This window comes from Diabrotica undecimpunctata, chromosome 6 (genome assembly GCF_040954645.1).
Source record: "Diabrotica undecimpunctata isolate CICGRU chromosome 6, icDiaUnde3, whole genome shotgun sequence".
Taxonomy (NCBI): Eukaryota; Metazoa; Arthropoda; class Insecta; order Coleoptera; family Chrysomelidae; genus Diabrotica; species Diabrotica undecimpunctata.
Genome location: NC_092808.1, coordinates 114925174 through 114941289, shown reverse-complemented (window position 1 = coordinate 114941289; position 16116 = coordinate 114925174). Strand labels below are relative to the sequence as shown.

Below are 16116 nucleotides of genomic sequence, written 5' to 3'. Positions count from 1 at the left end.
TGAAAAACAATTCTCAGATAGAACTTCTTGTTTTTGATGGCATGTGGATAATGAGCAATCATTCTATCTGATAAATCTACGCCACCCATGAACCGATTGTACTGAATAATAGCCTGTGGCCTTTGAACCTCAATGTAAGTCTTTTTTTTCCTATCCCATCTTCTTACAGTATCTTGAGGATCCTTACCAGCGAAAGATGAAATCATATGAACAAGGTTATTGTCTGCCCATCGTAGCACTGTAATGTTGTTTTCAGATGTTGTCACGGAACATGAACCTCTACCTTTTTTCTTAAGAATCTTACCATCCGTCAGTTTTTCGCTAGCTTTGTGTATTCTGTTAGCTCTGACAGTTCCTACTACATGTATATCTGCATCTTTTAGGTAGATGACTAATGGTATAGAAGTGAATAGATTATCCAAAAATATTTTGTGATTGAGACCTTCTAATCCTGAACACAGCCTCACAACTGTATCACCAATGATACCCAATTCTGATTTATTTTGATTGTTTGAGGACTGGTACATCTCAAATTTTGATACATAGCCATTTGCTGAAGCTCGTACCCATACTTTAAATCCCCATTTCTTGGGTTTAGATTTAATATACTGCTTATTTCTACTTCTTCCTTTGAATGGAATTATCATCTCATCAATAGCTATATACTCAGTTCGTGTTGCAGCATCAGCAAATGTTCTACTCAGTAAATCAAGAAAAGATCGTACTTTTATAAATGCGTCATCATTATTCTCAGAAATTTCATCGTTATTGTTGAAGTGTAAATATCTTTTTATCTCTTCATATCTTTTTAGGGACATAGTGTTAGCAATTTGATAAAAACTCAGACCTGGAACGGATGACCAATACATCCGATAGGCAGGGTATTTTATGTATGTCATCATGATGTTGATAGCAAAAAATTGTTTTATTTCAGCAATGCTAACCGAAAATGAATGTTTTCCAGATTGAAGCGCATAACGAATTGTTTCTGTAGTAATTAGCTCGAAAATTTCATCAGGAAATAGTTTCACAAAGAAGGAATATGGCGTATCGCCATTTATATTGACTTGATAGTTACCTCGAAAAATTGGTGGATTGTTTATAAAGGCATTATCCTTTTCTGAATACCAGATTTCGGAACTCTGTATTGGTACAGGAGGCTCAGATGACAATGCTGAATCGGTTGCCCTCTTCTTACTGTATTTTTGTTGTCTGTATCTCAAAGCCAGAGGAATGTCATCATAGTCACTATCAGTATCAGAGCTACCATTTGATTCGGAAAGTTCTTCCATGGTATCTCTGTTATTTGGCAATTCCAATAAGGAATCCAATTCTTCTTCTGATTGGCCATCATTCTCAATTTCAATTTCCTCCAAATCTGAATTGTTTGGATTTTGCACAGAACTGGTTACTTTCTCTGTTTTTCTGCTATAAAATGATGATGTAGGTATCTCTCTAAACATGGTGCCTTATTCTAAAATGAAAATAAAAACAAAATTATTTTGACATTTCTGCACCACGTATACAAATGTGTACGGTTATTTTCACGTAATTTACTCAAGACACCAAAATAATATATTTGATTTTATTGTACGATCTTGTATATTAGATATGTATTCTGTACTCACCAATTTTTGTTGCACAAAATTATGTCAAATTGAAAAAATACAGTGCCTGGACTTCTTCTCATAACCTCAAAACACCGTCAAGGAGACACGTGAATATAAAAATATGACGAGATACAAAAGTCAAGCGATTTTGATCTCTATTTCGCTGTAACTTGAGAGGGGGGATTGTAGACGTCCACAACGGTTGCCGCTACGTAAATGAGAACCACGTTTAAAGTATTATTACAATATTTTAAACGAAACGTACACAAATGTCCAAATGAACATTATCCAAATGCTTTTATCCAAAAGTTGATAATTACAAGTCAAAAGAAATTGCACACCCATAAAATAGTACAAGTACTTTCATTCATTGTCATATAACTGTCCTCTTTCTGTATAAAAATATTTTCAATAATTTAACACATATTTCAAAATATATCTCTTTAATAAATAAAAATAACTTTAATAATTTAAATAATATAAAACATCACTTTTCTTTCAACAAACAATAACATATACCTTACTCCTATATCATATGTTAACATCCCTCCCCTTAAGAAACTTCCTCCTTAATTGTCAGACAGTTACAACATTGACCGAAGATCACCCATTATCTGCAATACGGGATAGTTTGAACTATGTATAACCAATCACTATATAAAAACTCTTGTACCCGAATGTAAGTAGTATTTTGTTTATTTCTAATTTATTACAATTCTACAGATTTTTTCTCTTACCAATTTGTGGGTTGTTACTTTGTCTGCTAAAGTAATTTTATGCATATTAATAAACACAGACACGTAATATTGGCATAATTACTATAATTTTTTGGTCTATATCTTTGTAAGACAGCACCCTAATATGGGCTTTTTTATAATTTCAGCATATAATTTACTTTGTACCACTGACCTGATGATGCTTTGCAAATCTTAGAAAGCGAAACCGGTCGTCTTGGGTAGTAAAATTAAATTGATTGTGAGTAAGTCTAATTTCTTTTACCTCTTTTAAAATGGACTCACACAAGCAACACATTCATGATCTATTATCTTTTGTTTATTCCTTACCGACCATCTAATAGTTGATCTACCACGTAAAACCAAAATCTTGAAAATTTAAAACTTGATATTTTGTATTGTGTTGTATGTATTGTATATTAAAATATACTCGCTATATATCGCTACTTCAACACAAAAGAGCCACAAACCGGTAATTGTAAAATTAAGTACAGTTACTTTCGAAATATAATAAACACTAGAGACTTCGCCCTGTGGACAAGGCATTACAGCCTGCAAGTCATATACTGCAACTATAAATATCTCAGTAACTTTTTGTTTGTCTTTTTCTTTTTCTGATCTTGAAAGAATTTTCTCTTTCAGCTGGTTTTTGTTTCGCTTGTAAACTTGGTTTATCGTCAGCATTATTAGAGAATGTACATTCTTCACACTGGTCTTTCTTGGACTGACAGGAGATATTAAAGTCTATCACAAAAATGTGATCATGCATTTGGTGTGGAATATATTGTTTATCCTCAGAAACACATTTATTAACATAATTTCGGTGTAAAGCAGAAATTGTAAGACTGCCTTCTATGTATTCGCTTTTAGAACGAGATCTACAATAATGGCTCTCGATTCTCGGAATGGAGCTAATATGATCCCTGACGTCGTCGTAGAGATGGATTAATCTGGTGATGATTATTGTGTCTTCCTCTAAGATCTTCATCCTGAATGCCTTTGACAGTACAGTTGTTGTTCTTTTTCCTGATGGTTTTCTCGGAAATATCTAGGGTATTCATAAAGAATATTTTGCATACTCTCTTAAGTTCAGTACCTAAAGGCAAATGTATGCGTTGTTAAAATTTTTGCGTCTACTGTCAACGCGTATAATATAACGATACTTTGGTAGAATATAGACTTTTTATTAGATATCAGAGCTGGGAACAAATTAATTACAATTAAAAATTGAGCATGCACTTTACTTAAAAGTAAATGTAATTCATTTCCCTCTGTAGCTGTAATGTGATCGTTATATTTTCTTTTTCGAGATAAAAATGTGATTACTTTTCACTATGGTATTAAGAACCCTAAACAAAATTAAAATAAAAATACAATCAGTCCCATTAAAAATAACTGATACGGAAAGCGAACCAAAAAGGATTTTTTGTTTCCGGAGTGTAAATTTAAATAAATGATTCATTGTAAAATTTAAGTAAAATTGCTTGCTATTTCTATCATGAACTAATTTGCGGAGTATACATATTCAGACAATGTCCAAATAAAGGTAAAAAAAATGCGGTAGGCGGTACGCTCTCACTTAAAATTGGAAATACACACACGTTGTGTAATATTCAAACTTCTAAATTATATTAAAACAAGATTATATATTATCACAATAAAGACAATATACGAGTAAGTAAAAAAAACTGCATTTTACTTTATAATAAAATTTTACTCTCATAAAAAATGCAAAAGAGTTGTATCCCAATATATGGCCCTTTTTTTATTTTAAATGATATAGGGCTCCGATAATATCATAAAGCAAAATGAACATATTTCGTAATACATCCTTTTTGATTAAGAAATAAAAATTACATTAATTTATAAACGTCAAATATAGTCTATAAAAAGTTAATTCTATAGTGGTTTAATAACTTATTAAATTTAATAGCTTAGTGAATAAATAAATTTAATAATTTAGTGAATTTGTAAATAAACAAACTAAATTGTTTCCCCGTAATAGAGGAACACGGCTCAAAAAGGATATCCTTTCAGACGAAAGATCACTTTATTGATGTGAACATTAAAAATTGTGCGATAAAATATAATAATTTTCAAACAAGTGATATAAATAAAATTGCGACTCTTCCTATAGAAAATAAAAAGGATATTAAATGTTTCAAACTGGTCTTACATAAGTACAATTTAGATAATATTTGGGCATATATTAAAAAAATTGGAAGCGAAAATTTGGGTAGACTACATTCCATGACAGAGGCAGTTAAAATTTTGAAACTAACAATCAATAAACAGATAAAATGTATTGGCAGAAATCGTATCAAAGTTTTACTATCATCACGATTAGAAACTAATAATCTTGTTAAAAATGAATCACAAAAAAAAAACAAAATTTAAGAGCATATATACCAAACCATTTGATAGAAATTAAAGGCTCAGTTAGGGATGTAGATACTCAATACGACATTAATTATCTCAGGGAAAACATTGAATCCTCGTCTGTTATACATATTTGTAGGATAAAGCGTAGGGTACAAAGGGAAGATAAAATTGATTATATAGATAAAAAAATCTATAGTTGTAACTTTTGAGGGTAATATTTAACTATATAGCTTTTAACAGAGTTTATTTTCCTGTCGAACAATTTATTGGTAGCGTTGTTCAATGCCATCTTCTTCTTCTTCAGTTCCGTATCCGGTCCGGATGTTGGCAATCATCAAGGCTATCATGGTTTTGTTGACTGCTCTGCGAAACAGCTCCGCGGAGGTCATCCCAAACCATTGTCGGAGGTTTTTCAACTACGATATACGACGACGTCCCGGTCCTCTCCTTCCAAATACTTTACCCTGCATAACGAGTTGAAGAATTCGATATTTTTCTTTGTTCCGCATCACGTGCCCGAGGTACTCAAGCTTACGTTGTTTCACCAAATTAAGCACTTCTTTTTCTTTTCTCATGCGCTGTAGGACCTCAACGTTGGTGACATGGTCCACATACGATATTTTTAGTATCCTCCTATAGATCCACATCTAGAAGGCTTCAATCTGCTTTTCTGTGGATTGCGTCAGTGTCCAGGCTTCAACTCCATATAGTAACACTGGACGAATGTAGCACCTCACTATTCGCATCTTGATTCCCAAACTGCGATCAATGCAGCACAGCAAGGATCTCAACTTGATAAATGTAGACCGTACCATTTCAATTCTGGATCTAATCTCTTGAGCGTAGTTCCATTGTGAGTTGAGGGTAGTTCCGAGGTAAGTGAATCTGTCGACTCTCTGGATCTCTTCGCTACCTGCCATTAGTGCCCCGGGATCTAATTTTGCACGGCTGACAACTATGAATTTAGTTTTCCTAATATTAAGGTCCTGGTTTAAACTCAGACGATAGCTTAAACTTCGAAGATTTTTCCTTCCTTATTATATTCCACAAAAGTAATAATACCAAGTTATTATGAAAATGCAGCTGTCAGTTCCATTGCGCCAGATAAGGGTTATCTGGATTGAGATTGGGATAGTGTTACGATAAATAATGACGTGTCATATGACTAAAAACTGTAAACATATTTATTGCTAATATCTTTTCTGTTCTAGTCATTTCGGCGATACTTGTTTACCTGCCGGCAGAAACCTCTAGTCCCTTAGCCAAAATACCAGTCTATGAGTCACCTTGTCGTCTAATGGGTGGAAGGTCATCGACTCATTGCCAGATCCTTCTAGATAACGGCATTTTATATATAAATGGGACATTTTATTTGGAGGAACAGTTAGTTTTTGGAAGATCGCGCCGCGTTTTTAAATTTGTAACGCACGTATTATAATAAATTAATTATAAAATAAATTAGTACAAATAAAGACTTTAAATAAACTTTTAAGTGTTATAAGTGTAGAACCTTTAATAAATAAATAAAAACAATAAATTAGAATTAATAAAAACATAACAATAGGATTGAATAAAAATAAAAGTCTATGTTCAAAACATTTATCAATGCAAATTTATAAAATATGACTATTCTAAGTAATAATTTGGAAAATAACCAGTATTATTGCCTCATTTTAATAACATTCAACTCTTATATAGTTTTCAAAATAAAAATGCAATTGTCAGCGAGATATCCTAAAGTTTAACAAATTTTGTTAACTTACCAAGTGGGAGTGAAAGTTTTTAAAAGGTTCTGGGTTGTCACCCCTGATTGTCGCCCTTTGTTTCAGCTAAGTCGAGAATTTTCCACGCACTGTTTCTATCGATGCGGAGATATTCTCGGCGCGCGGAAAACGTCGCGAAAGGTTTTCCAGAACATGTAATTCTCCTTATTTAAGCCGCTGAGGCGGCCTTTATTAGTATTGGCAAATTGTTTTGTAAGCGATATTAGTGCGAATTGTAAGCGATAATTATTAATGTAATTAGAATTTGTAATATTTGTAATTATGTGAGTTTTGAAGTTAAATAAAGTTAGTTAAACCTCTGAAGCTACAGAAAAAAAAATAACAGTACAGAAATATATTGGGTTACCTGGATTTTTTTATCGATATCCTAATTTGAATTAAGAAATAAAAGTCTTCTTAGGTTTTGTAATTTATGTAAACAAAGAGAAAAATATTTTAATATACTTTGTTATTTAATGCAGATATCCGTAATTAATGTATTATTTATTTGGAATAAATAAAAAGTACAAAAAAACTGTTTCGTTGATTTTTTAATTTGAAAAAAAAAAACAATTGCTTTATTTTGCAAGTGCTCACTATTTAAGTTTCGTGTAAGAGGTAAATATAAACTTTTTGGTAGTTGTCTTTTAAAAGAGTGTAACCATTTAGTAATTACTAAAAACATAAAAATTTATACGATTCTCAATATCATTTTCCTATCCAGCCTCCGATTATCTTATAAGCCATTTTATGGAAATTATTATTGACATTTGATACTCTAACTAAAATCCATCGGAGTTAAAGCATGGAGAAGAGTTGCCAGAGACAGGGGCGAATGGAAGATTGTTCTGAAGAAGGCTTTGACTCATGACGAGCTGTAATGCCACCGATGATGATGATAACTCTCTCTTAAGTTATTAATTTTAATATTTTTACTACTTTTAGTTAATATTATTTTATAGGTTATTATAATATTGGTTATTTCCAATAAATTTTTTTTGTTGCATTTCATAATTTAGGTCGAAGATGTGCCTTTCAATGCTTCGGATGATGTGCCTAATATTAAAGTATAAGAGTTTCTGCAACGTTTCATTTATTAATAAAATATATTTAACTATTACTTATTTTAAGGCCCAGTAAAAATAACGTCTAATACGAATGTGCCTATTTCACAGGCTCCCTGGTAAACACCAATGATTTGGGGTGCAATTTTATAAAACTATTTAATTAACCAGATTCACTTTATTCTCATTAAAAAAAAGCATCCGGATAAAAATTTCAAAATCTAGTCATACTTGACATATGAAAAAATGTACTTAATCTAGTAATTATTCTATTTTTAGTATTACCTAGGTAAAATCTCCTTTTCTGTTCTATTTTTGCAATAACACTTATAAATTAATCCAGAAGAAATTAAAATATATATTAGTATTTATTGGTTAGCATACATACATACATAATATACCTAATACATAATATGCACTTACATCTCAAATATTAAATTTTTTAAAAATATTTCCACCAGAGCTAAAATACTGAAGTTAGTGGCAACATCGCAGTACCCTCTATTGTCTAGTAAATAAATGCAAAGTGTATATTTATAGTGTTACGAACATGCATTCAGCATGACCACTGTAACGGTTGCATCTCGAAAGCGACTAGAAGTTTCCAGGGATATCGAGTGCGAGAGAGAACAACCCGTCACGTAGGCGAATTAGAGGTGGGAATGTTCTAGAACATAGTAACTTTGGTATATATATATATATGTAACGATGTTAGGAGTTAAGTTTAGTTGATAAGAGAGTACCGAACTGTAAACTTATAAATAAATATATTTATATAAATTCGACGGCGGGCGTAATTTCGGCCGGTAATCCCTTGGCCTACCTGCATAAATCAAGGGGTACCATTTATGACAGGGGTAATTTCGGCCGAGGGGTTGATGTTTACGATGAGATTAAAATATTGGTAATTACGCTTCATAGTTTCTGTAAAATATTAATTGTGTATTTATTTGGAAATACCTAATCCTGTGTACCTGTCGGAAATACCTTTAATTTACTTATCTCTTTATTCTAATAACTATGTTGTACCTACTTAAGATTATTCCTTTAAATGTATAAAATTCACAAATAACAGGTATAAAATTATTATAGCTAGTCAGTATTATAACTTATCTTGAAGCTACTAGTCGATAGAAAGCATAAAATATATTATTTGTATACGATGGCATCTGTTTCAGTAATTAAGAGTTCACGCGGTTGTGACTTACTAGTTGTAGAAAAGTTTCAGTTTTGTAAACAGGACGTATTAAAAAGTTGTGAAGTACGTTGGAGGTGTATAAAGAAAAATTTAAGATGTTTAGCCAAACTGTACACTGTTGGTGCGGAATACACAGTTACTAGAAGTCCAATCCAGTAGAATTAATCCACAACCACGAGTCCGATGAAACTACGTTGGAGAGAAAAATAGTGACGACTTCATGCAAGCGCAAAGCTGAGGAAGACATATCGGAGAAACCTTCAAAAATTATTAAAAGCGTTCTTTCAAATCATTTGCCAGAGAATTTGTCATCGATAGATGTCAGTCTAATAAGAAGAAATTTGTACAACAGCCGCCGTAAGCTCTTACCAGCCCTGCCTAAGGATATTCACGATTTACATTCTGTACTCGATAGTTATGGACCGAAAACCACAACAGGTGAAAATTTTTTGTTTATTAACAGCACAGCTGATAATATCATTGTTTTTTCTTGCCATACAAATATAATAAGTTTATGTAAAATGAAAGATTTTTACATGGATGGCACATTTTCTTATTGTACAAAATATTTTTATCAGTTATTTACCATCCATGGACTGGAAAATGGGCATTATGTTCCTCTTTTGTATTGTCTGTTGCCCAATAAGACCAGTGACACATATATGAGACTTTTTCTGTTGGTAAAATCTAAAATTTTTGAACTTTATAATATTGTTTTTGAACCGAAGGAGGTATTTGTGGATTTTGAAATCGCAATTCATAACGCATTAAAAGTTGTCTTTCCCAAAACCAAACTAAATGGTTGTAGATTCCACTTGCACCAGGCGTGGTATAGGAAAATACAATCATTAGGGTTAACCCAAATGTATAAAGATAAAAACTGCGAGGAAAGCAAATGGCTTACTCATACTTTTGGGCTAACTTATTTAGACCCCTCTGAAGTTGAAGATTGTTTCATATTTGATCTCATGTCATACAAACCGGACCATAAACTTATAGATAAATACGCAGACTATTTATTAGAAAACTACATAGCGCCAGAATCTCATTTTCCACCAAATATATGGGCATATGAAAACCCATCAATTAAAAGAACCACAAATGCCTGCGAATCATTCCATTCGCACTTTAATTCTAGTTTTTATTCAAGTCACCCTTCTATATTTATTTTTATAGAAAAATTAAAAGATTGTCAGATCGATGCATATTTAAAAATAAAAAATTTAAATATTCCAGCAAAAATTAAAGACAAACAAGTAAAAAACAAACTAAAATTTATCGAAAACATGGTAAATATGCTTCGATCTGACAATATTTCTAGAATTAATTTCGTTAAATCTGTATCACATCAAAACGTTTTTTAAAAATTTATAGTTTACTTAATTTATAGAAATAAGTTGATGTAATAATTTTATTGAAATAAAGAAATATTTTAATATAAAGCATTCTGTTATTTTATTTGATTTGCGGCCGAAAATACCTATGAGATAAGGAAGCAACTTAAAACCTCCGGCCGAATTTACCTACCGGCTTTTAGTACCTGCTCTTTTTCCGGCCGAAATTACGTCCGCCCAAATTCGAACCGCTTGTTTTATTTAATCTCGCTACAATAGAAACACTTTATTAGTGTTTACTCTAATAAACTGACAAGAATTAAATGTTTCAATCTTTCATAGAAAAAAACTTTATTTAGTTGCAACTATGGCTATATGTATGTTAAGAAGCAGAATACATTTGTTTCAAATTTCAATACTTCAGATTACTAAAGAGCAAATCCTTTTTCTTCATACCATACTCTACACTATAGTCTGTCCCTCCTTGATTTTACAGTACACGAACATACAGCAATGCAATCCGTATATGAGTTTTTAGCGCGGCGATTCCGATTTCCTTCGAAGGAATTTTCAAATGAACATTACCAGGGTTCTAAAAATGTTAAATTAAAAGTAACTCGTTATAGTCAATAGCATTGTAGACAACAATATTTTTCATTGTTTTTTTGTGAGTGATACTCATTTTCGAAAAGTAATCAGCAATTTTATATATAGCTCTGAAGTAATGTCAAGAAAAATATAAAATAGATTGTCAGTCAAGTTTAAGTAACGTTTTATATTGTTGATTAGTTTAGTTCAATACAGTTGAGAATAAATAAAATTAAAATTGTTGATGGTCAGTTCACCTAAATTAAATTATAACAACGAATATCAAATGAGCTTATAATTATTACTAACATTGTATTGAGTAGCTCACTGCTTATTTGGAAAATTTGGATTCTAATTGCAGTTTTTTGTTATTCTTAACGACTGATTTCCAACCTGAAATTAATGTCATTTTAATGTGTTTACACCCTCATTAAAATTTAGTATAAATTCTAAATATGAAATTTATTTTAGTTAGTTCATTTGATTCATTGCAGTTCGTTAATTGTTAGTTCAGTTAGCTCATTTTTTAGTTAGTTCATTTGATTCATTGAAGTTCATAGACTATAGTTATTATTGTGGTTTTTTGTGTTATGAATTTATTAATGGAGAACAGTACTCTGAAACATCCCCAGGGGAAGGCATTGTCATTGGTTAGACAACGTGGTGAATTATCGTGTAAATCAAGAAAATGATTGACTTAATAAAAAACATAATACATAAAACATAAAAATAATACAAACAGAGCCAGTAGAAACCGACATTTCCGAAAAAACAATTTACTCTGTAAGAAAATTCCTCGGCACTTGGATTACAACCAGCAAAACAGACGATCCAAGAACAAGCTAACTTTATTATTGCGTGATAAAACTTACGACGAAGGAACAAAGAGTAGCATTCGTTGAATAGTGCATGATTTTTTCATAAGAATGCACCCACAACACTACATAAAGACGAACATCTACCTAATTTTTCTAGAACTACACTGCATAGACTAATTAAGGACATGGGATTTGTGTACACAAAACGGGAGAGAAAGTCAATGTTGATAGAAAAACCTGTAATTGGCGCCACCAATATTTGCGAGAAATTTGTACATTTTGGGAACAAAACTACATTGTACATACAAAACATTGTATATTTGGATGAATCATGGATAAATATTAGTCACAGTGTCAATTATCAATGGAAGGACACTTTAGTATACATAGGAATGCATTTTCGTTCGTGGACTCACTACAGACAATGGAGCCAAACTAACTTTTTTAGCAAAGAAAAATACAGCAGACTACCATGACGAAATGGTTGGACCTCTTTTTGAAAATTGGTTTAAAACTAAACTTCTTCCAAATATTCGGATATTTATTTCGAAGAAGATTACCTAAAATCTGAACTGTTGGACGTTGTAGCCCATTTAAAATCGCAGTATGATGAGCGTATTGTAGATGACATTGCAAAAAGTAAGAATGTTAAGTCGCTAAAATTATCTCCATACCACTGTAAACTAAATCCGATAAAGCTGGCATGGAGTGAAATAAAAATATTTGTGGCAAGACATAACACAAACTTTAAGAAGAAACAAGTAGAAAATCTAATACATGAAGAATACTATGAAGTTACTCCACAAAAATGGAATAACTACATGCAACACATAATTAGCATGGAAAAACAGATGTGGTATATCTGGACAATATCGACCCAGTTATAATAAACCTTAATGACAACAGAGGCAGTGAAAATGAGGAAGACAGGAGTACAGAAGAAATGTAAAATCCACAGTTTAAACACATTTTAATTATTTATGCAGGTACTTACATATTTATTAATGTTTAACATATTTATGTGCTTAACTACATTATTATACAAATGTTTTATACAAAATTATTTTTATTTTATTCACATAAAGGTATTTTTCGAAAAAAAAATGTTTTAGAACCCCTGACTGCTACACAATGTCAATAATATTAATTCCTAAGTTAAGGTCCATTCGCTTAGCTCCTGCATATTTTGACAGATTCATAGTGGGAAACCTTGTCAATATTAATAGCTCAAATATACTACTATTGCAGACTTCTTCCTTTGAAAAAACAAGAATTCTAAATAGTGGAAGTGTATACTAAACCCATAAAATTCTTCATGTATATTTAAAATATATTATTTGAGTTGTTAGAATTTAACATATTGTAGTAAATATTTGTATTTTTCGCATTGTTTATTTTATTTAATATAGTTTTATTGTTTTCTTATTTTTGTTTAATTCTTTTGTTAGTTCTGTTTAGTTAATTAGTTAGTTCTATTTTGAATTTTATTATTATAGATATTCAAAATTTTCCGTTTGTTCCATCAGCTAATGCACTGGTAAGTTTTTCTCTAACAAATATGATAAAATGTTCATTAAAAGTTAATATTTTTATATGAGTAAGGATGCTGTTAAATTACAAGGTATTGAAATTGCACAAAAGTTTATTTAAAATGCCTACCATTTTTTTAAATTATTTGCCAAATGAAAACTCTGTTGAGGTAAGTTGATCATTAAAATGTATTCCTCGAATTAGGTAAATGTTACAGATGTTCTTAATAACAAAAATATTTCAGTTAACAACCAAATGTCTGAAAGCCTCAGAAAAAAATGTAAGTAAATAGAAAGTTGGGCCTAATAAAACCCTCACTTTAAAGAAGCAAAGTCGCAAAAGGAAATTAACAACTGACTTAAATGATAACAGCTTCAAAAATTAAATTCGCTTAGAAATTTATGGCATGTATGAAGAAAGTAAGTTTCTATTATGATATGTAAAAAAATATATTTTATAAAAAAGTTAGGCTCATTTAGTTTATACCGTTAAGTTGCGCCAAATGTTGGCAACCAACTTACAAGTTTTTGGTAGCTAGCTTGAGTTTCTTGAGAATAGTTTCAATAAACGAATAAATTTTAATATTATCCAGCAAATTTTTTTAAGTGATGATAATAACGCTGAATAAGCAATATTTTAAATGATATATAATCACAAAACATACTCAATATTTTGTTATATAATCCACATAATAAAGTACGTTAGATAAAAAAAGGTAAAATGCTGTGTCATCCAAAACTAGTTTCTGATATGAATAATAGAATATAAGTATAAGCTTGCAAAAAAGGTCGACAAAATACTCTAATAAAATAAGCTATGAGTACATGTCATCATTCAATCTTCGCTTATCCACTGCTGGACATAGATCTCCCTCATAATTTTCCATCTATTTCGATCTTGTGCCTCTTGCATCCAATTCCTATGACAACATTTTAGATCGTCAGTCCGTGTTGGTGGATGACCTCTACTTCGGTAGGCATCATCTCTTGGTCTCCATTCCAGTATCCGCTTTGTCCATCTATTGTCTGTCATTCGAGCCACATGACCTGCCCAGTTTCATTTTAGTGTTGCTACTCTCTCTACTGCATCAGCCACTCCTGTTCTTTGTCGTAGCTGGCGATTTGGGATCTTGTCTCGTAGTGAAACGCCCAACATAGCACGCTCCATCGCCCTTTGACACACACGGATCTTTTGAACTGTTTGAGTACATGTAATGTATAGAAATTTCCAGCTACTTCTAGTCTGTCAAAAAGTAACTAACTTCGCAAAAAAATAATTACTAAATTCACTAGACAGTTCAGACTGGGATTAGCGAACTGAGTATATTTATAGTTATCCTATGGGAAAAAAAATAAATTTGCTTCAAACCTGATTCTGATAAAATTTGGCGTCACTGTTGGTCATAAGAACCTGTACTGTAAAGTCAAGGAGGGACCCACTATAGTACCCAATAATCTAAAGTGTCATGAAATGAACCAAGAAAACATACTAAGACAGAAATGCCCCAAAATGTAACACTATTGTGACATTTATATTTATAGCAAAACATACAAAAAAAATCAAGCTTATATACAGCTGAAATCTACTGAATGTATTTAAAACCATAGTAAAGAATAAAAAATTCACACTTTTATTATTGATCTCACCTGAATTATATTCGTCTGGTTCATTCTTCAAGACTCCCAGATTGGGAGATGTAGATAACTCTACATAACTCTGTCTCTTTATATATTTTGAGTCAACTTCAGAAAACTCTTCCCTAATTTCAGCTTTTACTGCCATAACTAATAAAAATAGGAATTAAATCACATTGTTTACTAGGATTCTATTGTCTTACCTGAGCTATCTTCTGGTTCATTCACTAAGTCATCCAGATTAAGGGATGTGGATACCTGATTTTTTATATATCTTAAGTTATCGTCAACAAACTCATCCTTAATTTCAGCTTTTACTTCCATAGCTAAGCTAACAAAGGTAATTCCAGACAGTAGGCCTCAAAATTTTTTTTGTAAACTGTGCTAACCCTGTGTGCTAGTGTGCTGGAAACACCTAACCTAACCTAACCCTAACCCTCTTATCTATGGCTGGAAAGCTCAAATCAAATACAAAGAGACGCAAAAGTATAGAAAAAGTCTAAGAAGTCTAAGAAGAAACTGAAGAAAGTCTAAAAGCCCATGAAGTTAGCTACAAATGATCCGTCAAATTTGTGTTTGCAATATTGCCATGTCCTTATTATGTACAGTCCATCTAATTTACCAACCGTTGCACGTCATTATCTACGTCAAAGATCGAAGTTGACGTAGTTGCCAAAGTATAAAAATATCCTGAATCCATTTGATATCAAATAGGTCACATAATTATTATTATACTCTTTACATCGACTATTTAAATTCTTACGTGACATTTTTGAAATAAAACACACTAATTTTGTTCTAAAAAGAACAGAGTTTATTAAATAGGTAAAAATATAAAACAAGAGGTATTCACTTTAAAATTTAAAATAATAAAGTACAAAAAGTGTCAACACCGCAACTGTCAAATAAGTGTTACCAATTTATGCCAAAATTTCACCTTCGTGTGCCTTCCTTCGATTACAGTTACAGTGTGTTCCGAACAAATGTTCTCATAAAAACGATTTATAATGCATTTATACAAATTAAATGAAACATATGGTTGTCTATTTCTTTAAGTTACCATTAATAGAAATCTTTAAATATTAGTTCTACGCGTATATAATAACATATGTCTAGGGGCTACTGGCAATTGCCTTGTAGCAAAGCCATCAATACAACAGAATTTTTTAAGACAAACAATGATATCTTACTCCGCTTAATTTTATTCTCATTATCATTTATACACCGTAAATCATTTAATTTTCAAAAAAATATGCATCTCAATGAGTAGGTAAATGTTTTTTGTTTACATTTTATACATAATAATGTAAAAAAGTAATAGTCTATTTATAGATAAAAACGGATTAAAATTAGGGTGTAGATTCAACCTCCATAAGGAACATTACAGTGAGATATTGGATTATAATGTAATACTGTCACGTTTTTGAAAAGCATTTTTCGTCCCGGATATTTTATAGTTTA

General features: G+C 31.3%; 1 protein-coding gene across 1 annotated transcript in view; it reads right to left on the bottom strand.

Moving 5' to 3' along the window:
- Window positions 1-15188, bottom strand: part of LOC140443763 (uncharacterized) — an 80074-nt gene extending 64886 nt beyond the window's left edge. Inside the window, exons 1-2 of the mRNA XM_072535191.1 lie at window positions 14859-15188; window positions 14741-14805 (exon numbers count right to left, since the gene is read on the bottom strand). Of these exons, the coding sequence (XP_072391292.1) occupies window positions 14741-14805; window positions 14859-14979 (186 nt within the window). The 5' untranslated portion in view covers window positions 14980-15188. The remainder of the gene's footprint in view (window positions 1-14740; window positions 14806-14858) is intronic.
- Between the last annotated feature and the right edge of the window lie 928 nt (window positions 15189-16116).